The sequence below is a fragment of the Dromiciops gliroides genome, chromosome 4 (assembly GCF_019393635.1).
Source record: "Dromiciops gliroides isolate mDroGli1 chromosome 4, mDroGli1.pri, whole genome shotgun sequence".
NCBI lineage: Eukaryota > Metazoa > Chordata > Mammalia > Microbiotheria > Microbiotheriidae > Dromiciops > Dromiciops gliroides.
Window position 1 is genome coordinate 195,029,024 of NC_057864.1, and position 23,664 is coordinate 195,052,687.

General features: G+C 36.0%; 1 protein-coding gene across 11 annotated transcripts in view; it reads left to right on the forward strand.

Annotated features, from left to right (window-relative positions):
- The window catches only part of TANC2 (tetratricopeptide repeat, ankyrin repeat and coiled-coil containing 2), a 558,975-nt gene that overhangs the window by 277,679 nt on the left and 257,632 nt on the right, over nucleotides 1-23,664 (forward strand). For 9 of the 11 annotated variants that reach the window (XM_044000435.1, XM_044000439.1, XM_044000440.1 and 6 more), the window contains one exon: nucleotides 3,524-3,634. The exons of the other annotated variants lie outside the window; for them this stretch is intronic. In XM_044000435.1, the coding sequence (XP_043856370.1) occupies nucleotides 3,524-3,634 (111 nt within the window). The remainder of the gene's footprint in view (nucleotides 1-3,523; nucleotides 3,635-23,664) is intronic. 11 annotated transcript variants of the gene reach the window in all.

The window sequence follows — 23,664 nt, forward strand, 5'->3', positions numbered from 1 at the left end:
CTTAATAAGATTTTACAAATTTGTATTCTGAACCAACATTGATTTTTGGTGCTATCTTTCTTTGCTTGGCAAGCAAGTTGAATGTTTACTAACTAAGCAGTATTTGGGGATCTTATGGTCTTGTAAGAATAGAGTTTCATCAGTTAAACCATCTGTATAAAATAATTATAATCTGTGTTGATATCACTTCTATTGTCCATTTCCCATTTTTCATAATCAATTAGTCCTTTAAACAGCTGAGAATTGTTTCATTTGTACTCTGTGTCTTCTCATTATTATGCTTTTGTCTTGATTTTTTACTATGTCTCTTTGCTCTGACAAGTTGGTGTTTTCATTGTATGTAGACAACCGATTGAGGGATGATGTCATATTAATTTCAAGTCTTTTCCAGGCTATCATAATCTCTTTTCTTCTTTATGATGCTATTTTGTATTTGCCATTCCACTATCTACCACTTCTTTGGTCAAAGTGTTTAGATTATAAACATATGAGATTTCCATGTAGTCTACAAACTTCTTTCGTTCCTATTTTTGAACCATGCTTTTGCACATACTTTTCACCATCTTCACCTTTTCTTCCTACCTTATAGTGAAGCAACTTATCATCAGAGAATATGTTGGTTTAATTGGAAGTTTTATTATATTCTTTGAGAATTTCCCTGCCTTTTAATCCTCAGTGACTGATAAACTATTGCATAAACTGCAATAATTTTCATGGCAGTCTATTTGCAGATATCTTTAGTACTGCAAAATATCCCATGAAATAATGTTAATTTGCCTTTGGGTATATTATAAACCCAACTCCTACAGTGTTTTTCTTTACCTCTCCAAGGATTATCCATGAATCTTCCTCATATTTAGCTGCAAAGAGAGAAGAGGGAATTAGTCAATCAGTCAGTAAACACTTATTAAGTGCTTCCTATGTGCCATACATTGTGCTAATCACTGGATTAGAGGGAGGGTAGTTTATGGGAAATATTGGGCCTAAGCAAAACAAAGTGTAGGGATGCACAAAAATATTTATAACAAAGAATGGGAATCTGATGAGGTGCCCATCAATTAGAGAATTTCTGAATAAGTTATGGGACATAGATGCAATGGAATACAATTGAACTGTAAGAAGTGGTGAAGGGGTTGATTTCAGATACAAATGGGAAGACTTCTTTGAACTGTTGTGGTGAAGCAGATAGAACTAGGAGAACAATTTACACATTGATAACAATATGGTTAATACAGACATCTTTGTAAAAATTATGAACTCTGACTAGTTAATCCCCCACCGTGATTCCAGAGCACTAATGAGGAAACATGCTACCCACCTCCTAATAGAGAGATGAGGGACTTAAAGTGCAGAATGGCACAGATATGTTTTTGGACATGTGCAATGCAGAAATTTATTTTGTTTGCAACAGTGGTTTTGTTTTTCTTTCATTCTTAATTAGGTTAAGGTGGGGGAGGGAATAGAGAGATAGAAGACAGATTTTTGCATATATATTTATATATAATTTGTTTTTAAAGAAACTTTAGTTACTCATGCTTTTATCTAGCTTAAAATACAAATTCCTGTTTGCCATTTAAATCTCTTCTCAGTCTAGCTCCATCTTATCTTTCCAGGGCTCACTTAACTCCCTCACTTACTCTGCACTCTGCATTCCAGTCAAACTACCCTATTTGCATGATATTTCCATCTGCCTCCTCCATTAATTACTTTGCTTAGGTTGTCCCTGGTATGGAGACGTTTTCCCTTGTCATTTCTCCCTTTTAGAGCTCCCTTTAAGGCTCAACTCAAGTGACACCCCCTTCTAGAGGCTTTTTCTCCTTACACCAATTGTTGGTGAACCTCCCATGCCAGTCACTTTGTATTTATGTTTTATAAATTTCAAATTTATTCGTAGTTATATATCTGTGAGAGTGTGTGTGTGTGTGTGTGTGTGTGTGTGTGTGTGTGTGTGTATTTTCCCCCAGTAGAATATAAACTTCTTGAGAATACGGGCTATCAGGGGCAGCTAGGTGGCGCAATGGATAAAGCATCAACCTTGGATTCAGGAGGACCTGAATTCAAATACGGCCTCAGACACTTGACACTAGCTGTGTGACCCTGGGCAAGTCACTTAACCCTCATTGCCCTGCCCCCCCCCCAAAAAAAAGAGAATAGGGACTATCTCACTTGTCACTTATATACCCAACTCTTAGTATGTAGTAATTATAATAATAATATTGATGATAATAATAAGTGTATGTTGAATGAAAGAGTGAGTGAATGAGTAAAGAAAGGCATATTATCATTAAAAGAAGGACTAGATTTGTAGTTGGAATGCCAAGGTTTGAATTCCAACCCTGCCACTTATCTTATGACCTTGGACAAGTCATTTAACTTCTCTGAGACAATTTCCTTTTCTGTAAAATCAGGATTATAAAATTTTACTATCAACTTTTCAATGTTGTGAGAATCAAATGAAATAAATTATATGAACAAGTAATATAACTTTAAAGTGCTATTTAAATGTATATAAGCCACTATTCTCCTAAGATAATATAAAAATTATTGCACATTTCCTGGACATACATAGTGAATGAACTAAAATCTAAAATACAAAATAATTTTTCAAAATATTTGGACAAACTATTTGTGGATAACAGGGATGATTATTTTTTCAGAGGCAGGGTTAAATGGGATTTCCTTTGTAAAAGCTCCTTATTTATGATCAGTACAGTACATTTCATACTTCCTAACACATATCACACAAAGTCCAGTTTATTCATGCCTGAAATTTTTAACTTAAGTCACTTTTATAACAGCTAATGTAAAATTAACATGATGATATCAGTTTATATGGTATCAGTCCAAAAACAATTTTGGTTTCTTACTCTAACTGTTGAGTCCTCTGAGTTTATAGGACTGATCCATGAGAACTGATTTCCTTGATAAGCAAAGTCAATTCAGTTTGACATTTTCTATTAAATCCTGCTGATATTAACATGAATTAATAACATTTTAGTGTCTATTTCTGTCCAAACAAAGCCTTTTGATTACATACCTTCCTATAAAGAAAATCTTAAAACTCAGTTCTGCACTTTGCCTCACTTTGCTTGTCTTAAATGGCTAAGAAATAAAAGATAAGACTGCATCTTATTTGAGTAAGGGAAAACAATTACTTAACATAACAGGTAGACAATCAAAACACTTCTGTTTGTTCTTTAAAGTTTTCCATTTTTCAATGACTTTTTTTTTTTTTAAAAACAAGACCCATCTCCTCTGTAAAGAATGCAGATAATTTTTTTTTCTGGCACACACACACAAAAAAATAGGGTAACTTGATCTGAGTCTGACAGTGTCGTTCAGTTAAGTGCTTCCATCTGTTGCCTGCTGTTCCCCTTACTCATGACCCCTCTATGTTTCTCTCTCTTTCTCCCCTTCTCTTTCCCTCTGTGTTTCTTTCTTCTGTTTCTCTCTTTATTCCTTTATATTTTCCTTTCCTTTTTCCTCTTTCTCTTTCTTTCTCTTTCTCTATTTTTCATCTTAGCCCCTCTGAGGAAGGCAAAGTTTGTTGAGAGCCCACGAATCCCAGAATCTGATCTTGGCTCACCAACACTCACTTCAGCACAGAAACTGGACGTTGATGAATACTGCCCTGGTAAGCATGCATGCAAAGTGTCTTCTTTGAAAGAGGGAGGATTGGATCGGGCCAATTCAGCTGAGCAATATTTCACATTCATACCACACGTACAAAAATCATTAAACTCTTTCTCAATGTAGTACATATTTTTTCCTTGGTAGATGGCAGACATCTTTCTCCATTTTGTTTGTTCGTTTGTTTTTTTGCTACCCTCTTAATCGTAAAAATAAGTACTGAAAAGTTTTTTAAAAGGCAGTTTTCAAGGGAATTCATGTGAATTTTAATACATAGACCATTTCAGCGATGTTTTGGTGATAAGTTACTTAAGGGAATTACCTTCTATAGAAAAAGAAGCACTGAAAGTATGGATAAAAATTCTTATATATTTGAAGTAGAAATTTTAAGTGAGGCCCTTCATACTTGAAATATACTAGATTTCTGTATAATCATAGAGAAATTCAGAGATATTGCCAGTTGTAAATTCAATTAGAGCAAAATTACTATAGCTCCTTGAATCGGTGTCTTATTCTGCTTGGTCTCTGACTTTTAGGGATACATCCTCTTATGAATAGTCCATGAACAGATGTGGGAGTTGACTGAAATCTTTCATATACAGGAGCCAAACTGTGGTTCAGACTCATTATCAATGCTTAGATTCTTCTGAACTTGGATGAGTTGCCTGGCAACCACTTTTCTACTATGCAACCAGACTATAGAGCTATGTCAGGGATGTTCCGTTCCAGAAGGGATGTAGCTTTCTTTTAGGTATTTTGTTTCCTTCATCAAAGTTTCTTCTTTTGGTCTTGCAAATTTATTGATAAGCCACAGTTATGTGTGTATTACAAGAGTCAATTTTAGTAAAATGATCCTTTTAACTGTAGAAAGTATATGACTTATGCTAAGATCTCAGTGGTTCATTTTGGTTATCAAAATAATGCATCTATGGAAGTAGATAGAAGAGAATAATAGAAGGGAAAGGGGCTATAGGTTTGTCATAAGAGCAAAATTTGATTTTATATTTGAGAAATTAATCCATGAATTTTCTAATCTCTTGTGGTAGACCCCTTGTGCCTCAAGCTTCCATCCTTAAATCACTCCCTTTTAAATTAATCACCAGATTTTAGGAATTGATTTTTCTATTTCCAAAAAGGAACAAAAGTTTCTTGTAGTGCATTGGGGGTAAGAATACGGGTGAAATATTCCATATATTTTGAGATCTTCACAATGTTCATGCTAGTTGAACAACAGAAAATTGCCCTTTTCCTATCCCATAAGCTCTCAAGTTTGTTGATGCTAAAAATGAACTGAAGATGAAAAAAATATAAATTTGTATGCACTACCAGTTCATAAATAACATTGCTGTGTGTCTTCTCTGAATACGGGGGGGGGGGGGGCGCGGAATCAGCTTAGAATTTAGAGAATACAGACAGAGAAAATCTATTGTTACTTAAAATTTATTAAAAACCTACTATGTTTCAGGCACTGTGCTAAGTTCTGAGAATACAAACAACAACAAAAAACAATACTTGCTCTCAGAGAGCTCACAGTCTACTGGGGAAGACAACATGTAGACAATTCTCTGCAAATAAGATAGATGAAGGGGGACAGCTAGGTGGCGCAGTGGATAGAGTTCCAGCCCTCAAGTCAAGAGGACCTGAGTTCAAATCCAGCCTCAGGCTGTGTGTAAGGGGCTAAAATGTGTGACACTGAGCAAGTCACTTAACCCCAATTGCCTCACCAAAAAAAAAAAAAAGATAGCTGGATGGACAGATGGATGATAAATTGGAGAGAATGTACTAAGATAAGTTTAAGGAGGACTGAGAAAAGCAATATCACAGAGAAGGAGGCATATACAAGAGATGTTAGGAAGATGTAAATGATAGGACTTGACAACTGATTGGATATGGGGGTGAGAGTAAGGAGTTTAGGATAATACCTATTTTTTGAGTCTGGATGACTGGGATGATAGTGGAATCTTAAAAAGTGATAGTAATGGTGGCCATCTCTAAGGTGGGGAAGGAGAGAGGCAAGGGGGAAAAAAAAGCAATTTACGTGATTTTGTTGTATATTTGAAAGGAATGGCAAGTTGTGCGTGGTAGATTTGCAGTTTCATGTACAACCATCTTTTTTATTGGACTATGTTATAGAAATGCTTATTTTTTCCACAAATTAAAAATAAATTTTTTTTAAATAACAGAAAAGTTAAGAAATGGGGAAGAGAAAGATTAATAGTTCAATTTCAGACATGTTGATTTATATGTTAAAATAGCAATCAGAGAATCCAAACCTTCCATTACCTGATTGCTCTTTTGATATCTTAAGGTACTCCAAGGTGGAATTTAAAGAGCATATGTTGAATTAGTATGAAAATCTAATAATTATTAAAATCTAGTCTACGTAGTTATTTATATTTATCTACAATCAACATTAATTCATTACTTCATGACATACTGTATAGAGTAGCAGATTTGGAGTCAGGAAGACTTAAGTTGAAATTCTTCATCTGACACTTATTAGTCTTGTGACTTCACTTCTCAAGACCTCAGGTTTCTCATTAGTAAAACTTAGGTAATATATATAGGTATTACATGAGCTTGTTGTGAGGTTCACATGAAATAAGCAAACTTTAAAGAACTACATATAAATACCAGCTATTATTGTTTTATTGGAAGTGAACCAAAATAAATCCTAGTATTATTTCCTATTATTTCCTACTACTTATTACCTTTTCTTGTTTGAAACAAGTATAAGTGCTCAAAAAATGCATAGTATATTTTAAAACACTAAAATTAGAATATAATTAGAGTATTTGGAAAAAGATAATAGTGGTGACTTTAGAAATGAAGTACATGTTTTCATTTAATTTTTAAAAATACCAAAAATAGAATTACTTCACTTTTGATGAAATTTTTCCTTTGTTACATTATTCCAGTATTTTTTTTAGAAGATGTAATATCATAGTTTACTATATTACCATTATTTGGGGGCAGCTAGGTGGCACAGTGGATAAAGCACTGGCCCTGGATTCAGGAGGCCCTGAGTTCAAATCCAACCTCAGACACTTTTGACACTAGCTGTGTGACCCTGAGCAAGTTACTTAACCCTCATTGTCCCATCCCCCCCCCAAAAAAAAACCCCACTATATTACCATTATTTGCAGTTACATGGATCTGACAAAGGAAGTAAATTAAGGTAGATGGCCTAATATTATTAGCTTGTCTACAATGTTTAATGATCAGCTGTGATAGACTTGGCTCTTCTCAGCAATACAATGATCCAAGACGATTCCAAAAGACTCATGATGGAAAATTCTCCCAACATCCAGAAAAAGAACTGCAGAATCTGAATGCAGATTGAATCGCACTATTTTTACTTAGGTTTTTTTTTCTTTCTTGAGGTTTTTCCCCATTGTTCTCATTCTTCTTTTACAACATGACAAATGTGGAAATATGTTTAATGTGATTGCACATATATAACCTATATCAGATTGCTTGCCATCTTGGGGAGGAGGGAGGGAAAACAGGGAGGGAGAAAAAATTGGAACTCAAAATCTCATAAAAATGAATGTTGAAAACTATCTTTACATGTAACTGGAAAAAATAAAATACTGTTAAGATTGGGGGGAAAAGGAAAAGGACACATATGTACCAAAAAAATATATTATTAGCTTGTCTGCCCCACATGTGAGAGCAAAAAAACCTACAGGGTCTGTCCCACAAATGGAGCCAGACCTACAATGAAAGCTACTGGGTTGCTGCCAGATTTTTCTCAGGTTTTTCAATTGGAAATGCTTCTAGATCCCACATAAAGGAAATTTCTCCTATTGCAATCAACTAAGTAGTTATAATTCTCTTATCTGTGTTACCCAAACCTAACTCTTTCCTGCCTGTATTTAAGTTGAAGGAAGGAAGTCTTTGGGTTTAGAGGATGTAAATTTAATGTTTATCTGGTTTGCATACTTACATCTACATTTGTTTCTATGTGCCCATCTATACAAGGATATGGATGAAAGCAGAGCAAATCATGGATGTAAGTTACTTAAAACTGAGCAGGACCCAGAATATGACCACTTAGAATAAATTTTGAATACAGTCTGAAAGTACTGGGACTTAAAATTTCTAATTCAAGTTTGGATGATCATCAGATCAAACTACTTTTATGCTAGAAATTCAGGATAAATTGATTGAGGTTCTTAAAAATACAAAGCAAATAAGTGTTAGATCGGTGACCTACAGGAATTCAACAATTGCTATGTGCTTTCTTTGTGCAGACATTGTGCAAAGATGAAAAAACAATGTGATCCCTCCTCTTAAGGAACTTGAAGCCTACTGGGAGAAATACAACATATGCCAAAATGAGTTTGATTCACAGTAATGTGAATAGGACAAAGTAATTAGTTCATCTGGCCAGATAATAACAGTAGCTAGCATTTGTGTAGTGCTTTATATCAGAAGTGTCAAACTTGCCAGCTCTCAGCAGCCCCTAATACTCTAGAATTAGGCTGAACCAGATTAAAATGTATTTGGGAAGTGTTTAACAGAATAAATAAAAATGCAATACAACTGTGAGATAGATGATTTTGTTATCCCTCTTGTACAGATGAGGAAATTGAGTCAGGTTAAATTATTTGCAGCTAATTTAAGGGTTGGAGACAGGATTCAAATTCAGAAGACTTCATGGAGCAGATTTAGTTGAGGAATTCAGTTGATTATATTTACTCTTTTGTTGTTTTTCTTGGGTGGGAGCAGTGTGGGGAATGAAGCCTAGAAAAATTAGATATTCCCTGCTGGGTCACAGCCGAGATTCAGATCTGAACCTATAACTGCATCTGAGGTTTTTGATCTTTTGTCATCAAGAATCACTGTCTGCTACCTTTTGCAAGAACTCTTTCCTAGTTCTCCTTAATCCTAATGACTTCCTTCTGAGAGTATCTTCACTTAACCCTATGTTTATCTGTTTTCACAGAGCTGTTTGAATATGAGAGGTGGTACTATTGTTTTGTTTTAGGGGTTTTTTGCCTTTCTTTCTTTGAATCCCCAGCATTTAATATAGTGCCTGGAACATAAAAGGAACTTAATAAATGCTTGTTGACTTGACTAACATGTATTATTATTGTTTATTCTCACTTGAGACAACTAGAAATTTTAAATAACCAGATTTTTTTGTGAGACCACTTGGAGTACAATCTATAAATTGGGGGGGGGGGGGAAGGGGCAGGGCAATGAGGGTTAAGTGACTTGCCCAGGGTCACACAGCTAGTAAGTGTCAAATGTCTAAGGCTGAATTTGAACTCAGGTCCTCCTGAATCCAGGGCTGGTGCTTTATTCACTGTGCCACCTAGTTGCCTCCCTATAATTTATTTTTATGAGAAAGGGATAAATGACATTGTAAACAAGCTGAATAAATCTCTATGATTTTTTTCAAGAAAACAATTATCAGGATATACATCAGTCAATACAAAAGTTAGCTCAAGCTCCTGTACTTTTGACATTTATGATAATGCACAATGATATGTTGCACAATGATGACCACAAGGTACTTTAAGATTCTGAAATATCTTTTGAATCATTATAGAAATATATTTAGGGGGCAGCTAGGTGGCACAGTGGATAAAGCACTGGCCCTGGATTCAGAAGGACCTGAGTTCAAATTTGAACTCAGACACTTAACACTTACTAGCTGTGTGACCCTGGGCAAGTCACTTAACCCTCATTGCCCCACCAAAAAACAAACAACAACAACAAAAGAAATATATTTATATGTTTATTGTATTTTGTATTAAATATATTTTATATTATTAATATTTTAAATTTTAATGATTTTTTTGTTTTTATATCACCCTACTTTCCAAATATATTTCCCCTTCCCCACCACTGCCTAAAGAGCCATCCCTTGTAGCCAAAAATATAAAAGAGAAGACAAAAAGAGCAGTTCAGGAAAATTAACCAATACATCAATCAAGTCTGACAATAGATGCAGTATCCTCCTCCCCCACCCCCACCCCCTGCCCCCAGTTCCCATACATTTGCAAAGAAGGGAGGGAACTGTATTTTTTCATCTCTTCTTTGGGGCTCATCTTGGTAATATGATTGTGCTGTGGTCTTTCATCTAAGTTAATTATTCCTCAGTTTCCTGGAGGTAGAACCAGATGTTCTGAAAGGTTCCTACCAGGTCTAAATTTCTCTGATTCTTTGTTGGATATGTGGCATAAGCATAAGTCATATATGTCGAGCACTATTGCAAGAGCATGTTTCCTCTGGGGAAGATTGGGCTACACAGTCTCTAAGAACCTTTGCAGCTCTGATTCTAATTCCAGAAGTCAGTCCCTTGGACTTAGCATATAAAGGCCCGGGTGGCAGGCTCAGAGTACACTTCTTCATGTCATGGTAGTCTAGGAAGTCCTGGCTAAAATCATCTTCTGAGATGACACAAGTTTTTACCCATCCCTAATATTTCTAGAGAACTTCGAGGTGCTTCTTTTTAATGAGCGACCATTTAAATCTCCTAAAAAACTCAGCCGTGTTCTTAGGATAGTCTTTAAGGTGACAGCAGTGAAATTAAATGTACTTCAAAGTTGAGAATGGAAAGCAGTTGAAAGGCAAATAATTTAGTCATATTCATAACTATTTAGTATTATTTAATCTTTCTATGCAAAATGTTTGGTGGAACCCATCCTCTTGTCACTATACCCTTCAGGTAAAAGTTCAGTTTCTACCAGTTGTATCGAAGTTTTATTTTCTGTGTGATACAAGTGACCAGAATCAGTTTTTTTTTTTTTAAAGGTAAATAAAATACCATACATAGTAGGACAAATAAGGGCATGTTTAATGTTTTTTGTTCTCCTTACTGTAGTCTTTTAAAATACCTTTAATTCATTTCATTGCTACCATTTTACTTTCTAGTTCTTTCAGTTTTTATGCCAAGAAAATTATCAAAAGCCACATTTATGTCTAAAATGTCAAGGCATACAAATTTTCCTTTTGCTATTAATTTTTCCACTTCTACTTAGTATATTACATAGGCTGTCCAACATCTGTAAATACTATTTTGAAAACCTGTTTGTTTTCTATTGCTTTCCTTAATTTTATTTGCATATATGTATTGCAGACACAATAGACAGAGGTAAAAGTAAAGTGTACATGAGGCTAGTATTGCAATTCTGATTGTGTGGATCTAGAGATCATCCTGAAGAATGAAGTGAAATGGGCCTTAGGAAGCATTGCTAACAATAAGGCTAGTGGAGGTGATGGAATTCCCGCTGAGCTATTTAAGACCCTAAAAGGTGATGCTGTTAAAGTGCTGCACTCAGTATGCCAGCAAATTTGGAAAACTCAGCAGTGGCCACTGGATTGGAAAAGATCAGATTACCTTCCTGTCCTAAGGAAGGGCAATGCTAAAGAATGTCCAAATTACAAAACTGTTGTGCTCATTTCATATGTCAGCAAGCTTACGCTTCTGAGTCTTGCAAGCTGGCTCCAACCATATGTGAATCAGGAATTGCCAGAAGTACAGGCTGGTTTTTGAAGAGGCAAAGGAACTAGAGACCAAATTGCTAACACTCACTGGATTATGGAGAAAGCAAAGGAGCTCCAGAAAAAACATCTACTTCTGCTTCATTGACTACCCTAAAGCCTTTGATTATGTGGATCCCCAAAATTGTGGCAAGTCCTTAAAGAGATGAGAGTCCCTAGATCATTTTACTTGTCTCCTGAGGAAGCTGTGTGTGGACCAAGAAGCAACAATTAGAACTGAACATGAAACAACTGATTGGGGCAGCTAGGTGGATAGAGTGGATAGAGCACCGGCCCTGGAGTCAAGAGGACCTGAGTTCAAATCCGGCCTCAGACACTTGACAGTTAGTAGCTGTGTGACCTTGGGCAAGTCACTCAACCCCAATTGCCTTACAAAAACAAAAAAAAACAACTGATTGGTTTAATATTGGAAAAAGAGCATGACAAGACTGTATATTGTCACCTTATTCATTTAACATCTATTTAGAGCACATCATGTGAAATGCCAGAGTGGATGAATCAAAAGACAGAGTTGAGGCTGCCAAGAGAAGTATCAACAAAGATGATACCACTCTGATGGCGGAAAGTAAAGAAGAATGAAGAAGCCTTTTGATGTGGTTGAAAGAGGAGAGTGCAAAGACTGGCTTGAAGGTTAACATCAAAAAAACTAAGATCTTGGCAATTGGTCTCATCACTTCCTGGCAAATAGAGGAAGAAGAAATGGTAGCAGTGTCAGATTTTATATTCTTGAACTCAAAGATCACTGCAGATGGCAACTGCAGCCATGAAATTAAAAGATACTAAAAAGAAGAGGCATCATCTTGCAGACATAGGTCTGTAGAGTCAAAGCTTTGGCTTTTCTAGTTGCAATGTGTGCCTATGAGGTTTGGACTATAAGGAAAGCTGAACATCACAGAATCAATGCTTTCAAATTGTGGTGGAGGAGAAAACTTTTGAGAGGCCTTTGGAAAGCAAGGACATCAAATCAGTCAATAGTTAAAAAAAATCAGACTCTTCACTGGAAGGTCAAATACTGAAGTTGAAGTTTAAATACTTTGGCCACATAATAAGAAGACAGGACTCATTGAAAAAGAACCTATTGTTGGGAAAGATTGAAGGCAGGAGGGAATGGGGATAACAGAAGATGAAATGGATAGATAGTATCATGGAAGCAATGAACATGAGCTCAGACAGACTTAGGGAGATAGTGAAGGGCAGAAGGGCCTCATATGCTATGGGCCATGGGGTCACAAAGAATCAGACGTGATTGAACAACTGAACAATTGTAACTAAAGGTTTATAAACCTGTATATGGAACAAATGAAAGAAAAAATAGGACCAAAGTAGATAGTAAGTGGACTGGAGGAAAGATAGAATAAATACATGACAATCAGAAAAAAAAAACTATAGACTGGAAGACAAGGAGGAATAAACAGAGATTTGAAAGCAATTAGAACTGATTATACAGAATGGAATTGCTGAACTCATTCAATCCTCATGCTTTAAAGGCTTACAGAAATATCAGGAAGTATGCTACAGATGTTCTTTTTAAAATAAATGTCCCAGATGGTGGTTTGAGTGGGCAGATACTTTTACAGATTGATCTTTTGATTTGAACATTTTTCATTCATTTTCCTGATTTATATCTATGTCTTTACACAGACTGTCCTCCATGCTTGGAATATACTCCCTTCTAACCTTCTTCTCTTAGAATCCTTAGATTTCTTAAAAACTCAGCTTAAGTTCGACTTTCAGCATTAGACCTTTCCATTCTCTCCTGTCTTCCTTAGCAAACTGCCCCCAGTACCATCTATTCTCTATCTAATCTTCAATTTCTCCCTTTTTACTTTCCTTCTTTGCTAGATACAAACATGTCCAAGTGTTCCCTTCCTTAAAAAACAACAAACCTGACTAGATAATACCCTTCTCACTAATTTTCATACTCTATTCTCTCCTCCTTTTCTCAGCTAAACATTTTGAAAAAACCATGTACATTTAGTCCCAGTATTTCCACTCCTTTCACTCTCTTTTTAGCTTTATGCGGGATGATTTACAACCTCATCAATCACCTGAAACTCTACAGAGTTTTCAGTGATCTCCTATCAGATCTCATGGTCAAAACAGAAGTAATTTCCCCTAAACCCTCTTCTCTTCCAGACTTCTCTATGACTCTTCAGTGCACCACCACCCTAGCCATACAGGTTTGCAGTCTTGGCGTTATCCTGACTCTTCACACTCTTTCTTTCTTTTTTTTAATTCATTCATTCATTCATTTATTTGTTTGTTTGGCAATTAGGGTTAAGTGACTTACCCAGGGTCACAGAGCTAGCAAGTGTCAAGTGTCTGAGGCCAGATTTAAACTCAGGTCCTTCTGACTCCAGGGCTTTATCCACTGCACCAACTAACTGCCCCCCTTCATACTCTTTTTAAACTCACATTTCCATTAACTGTCAAATCTAGTTTTTTTCTAAATCTACAAATCTTACATCTGTCCCTTTCTGTCCACTCCTACTGTCATCACCCTAGTTCAGGCCCTTATTACATCTTGCTTGTTGTTATTGTTGTTCACTTGTGTCCAACTTTTCACAGCCCCATGGACAAATATCCATGAGGTTTTCTTGGCAAAAATGCTGGAGTGGTTTGCTATTTCCTTCTCCAGTGACAAACCGAGGTTAAGTGACTTACCCAAGGTAACACAGCCAGGACGTTTCTGAGGCTGGATTTAACTTGTATCTTTCTGATTCCAAGCCTAGTGCCCTATCCACTGCACCACCTACCCTCACTTCTTGCCTAGATAATTGCAATAGGCTGCTGGGTAAGCTTCCTGCCTCAAGTTCCAGTTTATCCATTCTGATCTATCTTCCATTCATCTCCCAAAGTGATTTTCTTATGTATTTCCTTCCCCCCCCCCCCCCCGCCCTTTTCAAATTTTTCCTTTAGTAGCTAGTATAAACTCTTCTGTTCGGCATTTAAAACTCTTCACAAATTGACCCCTTTCTGCCTTTCCCGTATATTTTCACATTACTCCCCTCCCCTATCCTTCAACCATAGTGGTGTCAGCTCCAGTGTCACCTTCTGCAGGAAGCCTTCCCTTGTTCCTCAGCTTCTAATGGTTTTCCATACAAGGTTACTTTGTGTCAGCTTCTTATGTTTTTTACATATAACATATATGTACATTTGTATTTCCCAATAGAATATAAGCTTCTCAATAGTAGATTGTTGCGTTTTTGTTTCTATATTTCTAATGCCTAACCCAGTGTCTGGCATATAGTAACTGTTTAATAAATGCATGAAAACAAATTTTTAATAAAAATTAAAAAATAAATGCATGATACTTGGGCAGCTGGGTTGTACAGTAGCAAAGAAAGCATTAGGCCTGGAGTCAGGAAGACCTGAGCTCAAATCCAGCCTTAGACACTTACTAATTTGTGGACTTTGGGCAGGTCACTTAACCTCTGCCTTCTTCATATTCCTCAACTGTAAAATGAGAATAACATTACAGGGCTGATATGAGGATTAAATGAAATAATATTTGTAAAGTGCTAAAGCACAGTGCCTGGTACAGACTAAGTCCTTAATAATAATAATTTTATAAGTAAATAAATGAATGGAAAAAATGCTTGTTCCTTTTCCTTGTTGAATAAATTAATTCTTGATTCCCCCGGCTGCTGGTTTCTCTCTATTACCTTTGTATGTCGAGGCTGTTTGGGACACCCTGTATTTTGTATTTAGATGTATATGTGTTACTTTGTCAAATTAATGTAAGATCCTTGTGAGCAAAGATATTTTTTCTGTATTCTCAGTAAAGTGCCTGACATATAATAGGTGTTTAATAAATGCATGCTAATTGTTTGAAAGAATAGCCATTTCACAGTATCTACTTTAGTGTCATTAAATGTTCTCAAGATATGTTGTGTCACAACTCTTGAAGCAGTACATTGTAAAATATATTGCTTGCTTCACCTTATACTGAAAGGGATCTTTTTAGAGCAGTAATTTAATTAGATATCCCTGTGGATCTTTTTCATTAACTGGAAAGCCACTTGCCCTTCTGGCTTTTGACTTATACCAGTACCCAGGATATTGTAGGAAAAAATAAGCTGTTACCAGTGTCTTTTCCCCCTTCTAATCAAGCTTTATAATGAGAATGAAATAATACCTATATAACTTGTGTTTTAGTGATTTCTGTTTTATAAACTTTGGGCTGTAGAAAATGGCCATCTCTCCCATTATTTTGGATCTTTTCTTAAACTAATCTTTGTGTAGTACTCCCTCTGGGCTCATTGCCCCAACCCACACTGACATTGTCAAGCTACATATCCCCAGAGAGGTGGCTAATACTATTCTCAGCATTCTTGGGGTTATCTTTGGGGTGTTGTCTTCCACTTAACAGTAAGGCAGTTAGCCTCAGTCAGCATTTTTGGAAAAGCATTTATTCAAATGAGCTAGGTAGCTCAGTGGACAGAGTGCTGGCCCTGGAGTCAGAAGGACCTGAGTTCAAATGTGACCTCAGACACTTACTGGCTCTGTGACCCTAGGCAAGTCACTTAACCTTGTTTGCCTCCATTTCCTCTTTTGTAAAATGAGCTGAAAAAGGAAATGGCAAACCACCCCAGCATCTTTGCTAAGAAAACCCCAAATGGATTCACAGAGTCAGATACAACTAAGCAGCTAAACAACAACAAAAAATAGCATAGCAAGATCAGTGGTTACAAAGCATTTCTCAAAAACAAAACCAAAAAAAAAGCCTGAGGCGTATTCTCCCACAAATACACACCGAGTACAGTGGTAATGAGGCACAGGTGTAGAGGACATATGTGGCCAAGGCAACTTATAACCCTGGAAGAGTAGGTACTCAATGTCCTTTCTTTCTCTGAAAAACATATAAAGTTTACTGCAGGGTAGGAAATTAGCAGGGGGCCAGATTGCTCCAATGTTCAGATGGGCTCTCTGCTTGCAAGGCATTGGGTCCCAGATGAACAGATGTCTGCCACTAGGATGAGTTAAGAAGTTGCTTGATTGTGGGACAGAGCTGCTGGTAGGCTAGGCCAGCAGGTTGCTTGACCTCTGGGAAGTTATTGCCCATTAGTAACACATAAATCACTCTTTTTATAGGTACAGGTTCTCTACTATTTGGGCCAATCTGCTAGACTCTGGGCTTCATTCTTTCCACTTCCAGTTTCTAGCTCTATTAGCTGTTACAGCACTCTTCTTAGCTAGAGATGCTTTTTTCAATTAGAAAACAACCCATAACTCACAAATAACAAAAGTCTCTGATCTTGAACTCTTTTAGAGCCTTGGTTCTGAGGTTTGTCACCTACAGGAAAGAGGTGGGATATGCTCTCCTGTTTAACATCCAGCTTGGTTCAGAGGTGACTTCCCTAAGTGAGGACTTCACTTTTACTTATAATTGCCCAAGTGACACTTTTCCAATTCCTGCAGGTTATTATGCAGATGAGTGGATGGTGTCAACTGGAGACAAAGGAATGGAGGTGGCCTGTGCCTGAGGGAGGAGTTCTTAGTCTAGTTGGCCTTTTCATATACAGTTGAACTATTTAAGTTTCTGACACATTTTAGGTTGTGTAATACTCTATAGCTGAAAATGTTTTCTTTTTACATTTCTCTGTCTTTGTTTTTGCCCCTTCTAACCTTCTGCTTTACTGAAATCTCCGTGGGGCACATACTATTCCATTTAACTTCACAGTCTACTTATTACATAAATAGCCAGAGTTATTTATCCCTGTCACTGTTTATCCCTTTTATGTTGTAATTAACTGAGCTGAATTGTGTTCTTAGAAATGAGGCAGATTAAAAAAATTCTGAAGGACTTGAAAAATGCTATCTCCAGAGAAAGAACTGATGGAGTCTGAATGCAAATCAAAACATACTTTTAAATTTTTCTTTATTTTTTTCCTTTCTTTCCTTCCTTCCTTCCTTTCTTGTTCTCTTTCACATGTCTCATATGGAAACATGGTTTGCATGACTGCACATGTATAAATTTATATCAGTGTTTGCCTTCTCAAGGAGGAAAGAAGGAATAGAGGGAATTTGGAATGCAAAAATTACTCAAAATGAATGTTAAAAATTGTTTTTACATGTAATTGAGAAAAAATAAAATAAAAGCATTCTTTTTTTAAAAAGTGAAGCAACTAGGTTTCACAATAGATAGAACACTGGGATAGAATGAGGAAGACAAGTTCAATTCTGGCCTCAGACACTAGCTCTGTGACCCTGGGCAAATTATTTAACCTCTCTATTTGTTTCACTTTCCTCATCTGTAAAGTGGAGATCATAATAGTACCTACCGCCCAGGGCTTTTGATAGCATTAAATGAGAATAATTGTAAACTAATCTTACTGATTCCTATCCCATGGTGGGAGGAGACAGAGTAAATTCAATTACATAATGAAGCTCATGGCTTCAAACTGCTTTCATTCCTCTTAGACTAACTTCATTTTCTTAAGTTATAAGCTTTTGTTTTATTTTTCAATCAGTTTCATTTCTAAATATATCACTCCCCTCTTCCCTGCCCAGCAAACTAGTAACAAAAAATACAAAGAGAACAAAGAAAGCAGTTCTGCAAAATTATCAAATCATCAACTGAGTCTAACAGTGTATGCTTTGTTCCACACCCATAATCCCCTAACATTCCAATTAAAGGAGGGAGATCCATTTTCTCATATCTTCTTCTAAAACAAGCTTGCTTATTATAATTACATAGAGCTCAATTTCAGGTCCAAAAGTCTACAGTGACCTCTGCTAAGGAGAACAGACAACTAGGTGGAACAGTAAGGATAGAATGCTTAGACTGGAGTCAGGAAAACCTGAGTTCAAATCCTGCCTCAGACATATACTAGCTGTGTGACCATGGACAAGTCATTTAAGCTCTGTCTAATTCAGTTTTCTCTACTGTAAAATGAAGATTATAATAGCATGAGTGTTGTGAGGATCAGATGAGATTATATTTGTAAAGCACTTAACCCAGTGACTGGAACATAGTAGGTAGTTAACAAATGCATCTTCCTCATCCCTTCTCTTATTGTCTTTCCATTTATATTTTTGTAGACATTTTGGTGTTCCCATATTTCTTATGGCACAGTAATAATTCATTATGTTATTGTACCCCCAGTTTGTTTGGCCATTCCCCAGTCACTGGGCATCTACTTTTTTTCCAATCTTTAGCTACTACAAAAAGGTTGCAATAAATGTTTTGATGTATAGGGAGCCTTCCTGCCTTTAACTCCTTAGGGCATACTTTTAGAATACTTTGGAACAAACAGACCTCATTTCACAAAACAACAGTAAAAGCTAATAGTAGAAATAAGCCACTGGATTTGTCAAATTTCAGTTGTGATATCTTTGAGTCAAAGGGTGTGGACATTTAAGTTACTTTGTTATGATAATTCCAATTTGCTTATTAGAATGATTGGACCAATTCATAACTCTACCAACAGTTTATTAATGTACATTTTAATAGCCTCTTAATTATTAACTATTTCCATCTTTTATCACATTTTTCCAATTTGTAGGTGAAACCTAAAAATCATTTTGACTTATGTTTCCCTCATTATTTGCAATGGTTGTCAGTATTCTGCAATTCCTGTGGAATTCTCTAGAATCTGTCAATATACATATACCACTTATCCATTGGGGAAAGGTGAAATACATCTTAAAGCCATAAGCTACCCACTTCAGCAGCATCTCCAAGACAAAGACATAGGAGAAGACCTTGTCCACATACTCCAGGATCATCCAGTTCACCTTCTGTTGCTCAGTGTAAATGTCTTCAAATGTCTAGATGGAGGACAAAAAGCCATAACCGCACCTGGAGGGATGGGAGAATGGAACAGCAACCTTGGTAAGGATGGAGGAGGCAGCTGATCTCAAGTTGTCTTGTTCAGTTGTTTTCAGCTGTGTCTGACTCTCCATAACTCCATTTGGGGTTTTCTTGGCAAAGATTCTAGAATGGTTTGCTGTTTCATTCTCCAGCTCATTTTACAAATGAGGAAGCTGAGGCAAACAGGGTTAAGTGACTTTCCCAGGGTCACACAGCTAGGACGTGTCTGAGACCAGATTTTAAGTCAGGGAGATGTGTCTTCCTGACTCTAGGCCTGGTGCTCTGTGCATTATGGTGCCACCTAGCTGTCCTTCACTATGTTGCTATTTATCCTTAAATACTTTTATGTTCTTCTGACTTGCAGATGAATAAAATAACTGCTTTTTGAAATAAAATAAAAGTTTGGTGATATAAGCTTATCTTCCAGAAATTCACTAAAAACATCTTTAGGACAAATCCAGTAACAGATAGGATGACAGGGGTGACACATGCCGCATGTTCTTTTCACATCATTGACATTTCTTCTGCTAGGCCTAAAATATTTTGATAGCTTTTTGTTCCAGGTGGTTAAAAAATTATCAGTATTTTTGTATGACAACATTTGTTAAAACTCCCTTAAATTGTTATGGCTCAGTGTGTTGTCTGGGTAGTTGTGGAACAATAGTTCTGTCTGTTATGATGCTCAGGTTCCAATAGTTTATTTGCTGGATTTTCAAATATATTAGAAGTTTGAATTTGTGATACAAAGATATCTGTTCATTTACAAATGATGACAAGATTGTGGTATATACTTTTGGTCACTTGTTAGTGCCTCTAGTTATCAATAGACACTAAATCTTTGCATGTTGCATTTTGTACAGTTTCCCCTACTTCTGTATCAGTCAATATGTGCAGGCTTCTTAAGTATCTTATTTCTGTAATTTCTGATAACAGTAACCTAATCCTGAATTTCTATTTCAAATTCCTGTTTTTATGAAAAAAATTTAATTCAACCATGTGTTCAAGAAATCTTTGTTGACATATTATTGGTTGAGTTCATGTAGATGTTGGCCCTGGAACATCTTTTAATTCCACTCTTGGATCTTATACAATCACTCATGGACCACTCTTGGATTTTCTAGGCTGCATCCAAATGTAAACCACTTTAATTCTATTTGACAAATTCAGTGGCTTATTTCTACTATTAGCTTTCACTGTTGTTTTGTGAAATGAGGTTTGTTTGTTCCAAAAATATTTCTGTAAATTTTTAACATGTTTATTGTGTTCTCTGAGAACATCTATCAGTCCTTTTCCTTTTAAATGAGATAGTCCTAGACATATAGCTACTTTGAAGTGATAAGCTTGGTGTTTTTCAACATTGTACAGGATTTCTAATTGGACACTTTCCATATCCATTGTCCTACATTATACACCAAACCAAAAATGTATGTTAAAACAGGTATTGTGTAGATGTTAAGTGATTTAAGGGGCAGAACTAGATGGAGCAATGGATAGAGTCCTAGGCCTGAAATCAGGAAGACCCATCTTCCTGAGTTCAAATCTAGCCTCAAATTCTTAGCTGTGTAACTCTGGACAAGTCACTTAACTCTGTATGCTTCAGTTTCCTTATCTGTCACATGAGCTAGAGAAGGAAATGGCAAACCACTCCAGTATCTTTGCCAAGAAAATCCTAAATGGGGTCATGAAGAGTCAGACACGACTAAAAATTACTGAACCAAGTGCTCTAAAAGTGTTCTTTTCATGAAGCTTTTATTCTAGGATTCCAGTCAGTCTCATTACATTCATAGTCTTAATTTTCTCCCTGGTAGCCTTTTGTTCATTGTGTCTTGCTTGAAGAAGATCAGGGTTTCTGTAGATGTTACCTATATTGATTAACTCTTGAATTCATGCTCAAAGTCTTCAGTCTCTATTCTTTGTTGGTGCACAATAAGAATTTTACATTTATTAAGTCTAAATAGCATTTTGACATCATTGGAGAAATTTTTTATGAGATGAAATACCCATTTATTATGCTCTTCATTGGAACAGTAAAACTCAGTGTCGGGGCAGCTAGGTGGCGCATGGATAGAGCACTGGCCCTGGATTCAGGAGGACCTGAGTTCAAATCTGCTCTCAGACATTTAACATGTACTAGCTGTGTGGCCCTGGGCAAGTCACTTAACCCCAATTGCCTCACTAAAAACAAACAAACAAACAAACTCAGTGTCACCCATGAATATTAGTAATTAATGTAAATGTTTTAGTACAACTCATTCTTTGATTTGAAAGCCAAACTCATTTTTATTCAGGAGTGCTGAAGCTAGGCAGAAACCTAGTCTTAAAATGATGAAGGGGATGGTTTTAGAAAAACCTGGAAAGACTTAAATGAACTGATGCAAAGACAAGTGAGCAAAACCGGAACGATTTACAAAAACAAATATTGTAAAGATAATCAACTGTGGAAGACTTAGTAAGTATGAAAGACTCTGTCAACACAATAGCCATCATGATTCAAAGAACTCGATGAAAAATTTAGTTTCAGATAGAGAACTCAGACTGCAAATTGAAGCATCTTTTTTTTTCTTTTCCCCCCCAGGAACATGTCTGATTTTAGGCTAATTTTAATCCATGTTCCTAATTAATTTTAGATACATGGAAATTTGTTTTGCATGACTTTGTATTTGTAATGGATTTTATATTTCTTGTATTCTCAATGGGTGGAGTAAAGGATGGGGAGAGGTAGATAATTTGGAACTTAAAATAAAATAAAATTGAATTGAATTTTAAAAAATAAAAAGAGATAAATTTTGAACCATGTGCATTAATGGCAGGTCCCCTTTCCTTCTTCCTGATACCAAGGTAGTGACTAGGAGCCCTGCCCCAAACCAAGTGCCTCTTTAGACTGTTGCCTCTGGAAGCATAATTGCCAGATAAAAGAGTCCTTTCCAATATGGGACTTTAGTATTCTGAACCTCTCTGTATCTGTATTAAGACACTCATACACTCCCCAAAATTTTTATTAAGTGTAACTTTGAAAAATTTATAAAGCCAGATGTGATAGATCAGCCTCAGAACAAGGAAGACCTAGTTCAAGTCTAACCTTTAATACATACTAGTTTTGTGTCCATTGGAAGTTTATTTGCCCTCTCAATGCCCCAGACAACTCTCAAGGGCCAAAAGTTATACATGAGTTGCTAATTTGCAGTCGTACTGGGAGCTCCCCATACTGCTAAAATCATAGATAAGGACTAAAAGCAAAACAAAACAAAACTTCATAAGCCTTAATTCATCTACCCATTTATCCCTATGATAAGGATTTATTGAGGTTCTGTTATGTCACTAGCCTTGTGGAAAATAAAGAATTTTTTTAAAATTTAAAAATAGTCTTAAAATGCCTCCCTGGAAAATACCACACCTATGTCAGTTGTTCTTGACATCATTGTGTTGGTGTTGTGCTTTAATCAGAGAATAGTTTTTGTGTGACCATCAAATGCTAAAGCATTCTCACCATTCTTGGATCTTTTTAATATATTTTCAGTACAAGATTGAGGCATGAATTTAGAATAGAGGCAAAAGCTTTGTGATAGTAAAGGGGGAGCATGTGTATTAATGCTTTCAGATGGCTATTTTGTTAATCACCAAATTAAAAATAAGTTGCCCTTTATTCCTAAGACTTTTAGCATACCATTTTTACTTTAGAACCAGTATATTACTTTTTTGCAGATACTTATAGATTTATATGATATATAAGTTGTAAATATTTTATAGAGTACATAAACACATAAATGACCTATAATTGGATCATTGGTGTTCTCATCTTTTGCTAATAAATATATGATACCTTCAATTAAGAAGAAAGGGATCTGGCTTGCATCAAAGAGGAATCTGGTAAAGGGCTTTGATAGAAATTCATGTGTGTCTGTAAAAAATTTGAGCCAACTTATTTTACTTATTTTGAAATGCTTGAGTTCTAGTGGGTGGGGGGTGGGAATGGAGGAGGAAGAGAAGTTGGAACACAATTTTTTTAAAAAATTGATGTTGAAATTTGTTTTTACATATATTTTGGAAAATAAAATTCTATTCAATAAAAATATATATAAAAAAAATTTGAGCCAACAGTTATGGATCTTATCCAATCCTGCTTACTTTCCTGTTTTTCAGAGAAACTAGTGTTTCAGTCACTTCCCTTGATATAATTCATGTCATTCATTATAGTGATAGTACACAAGTTTTCTTTAAGCATTTAAGCCAAACTGTACTTTCATTGTGTTGGACTTCTGTTGCCAACATCAATGACCAGAAATTTTCCATATCCTCTTCTTTTTAATATCTTACTCTCCCTTCCTTTTTTCTCTGTTCCTCTTCTTCTCTAATATTTTTGCCTCTTAAATTACTTTGATATAGTTTTTTATTGATAGTGATTTTTAAAAATTTTGTGCTTTACCTTGTTTTGATAACGTGTCATATTAGCCTTTTGTCTTTGACATGTAATTCTTGATTAAAGATATCCAGGCTTTCTGATTTGCTTTGTTTTCCAAATTACATTCTACATGTTTCCTTTCCATTTACCTTTAATCAGGTGGTAAAGCATACAAATTTTCTATTGCATATACTAGCTAGATAATTATATGAAATCCAAGGGTGTTATTACCCCCCCGATTATACTCTGAGGTGGCTTGCTCAACCCCACTCACATTATCAGGTCTGAGATTCCCAGAAAG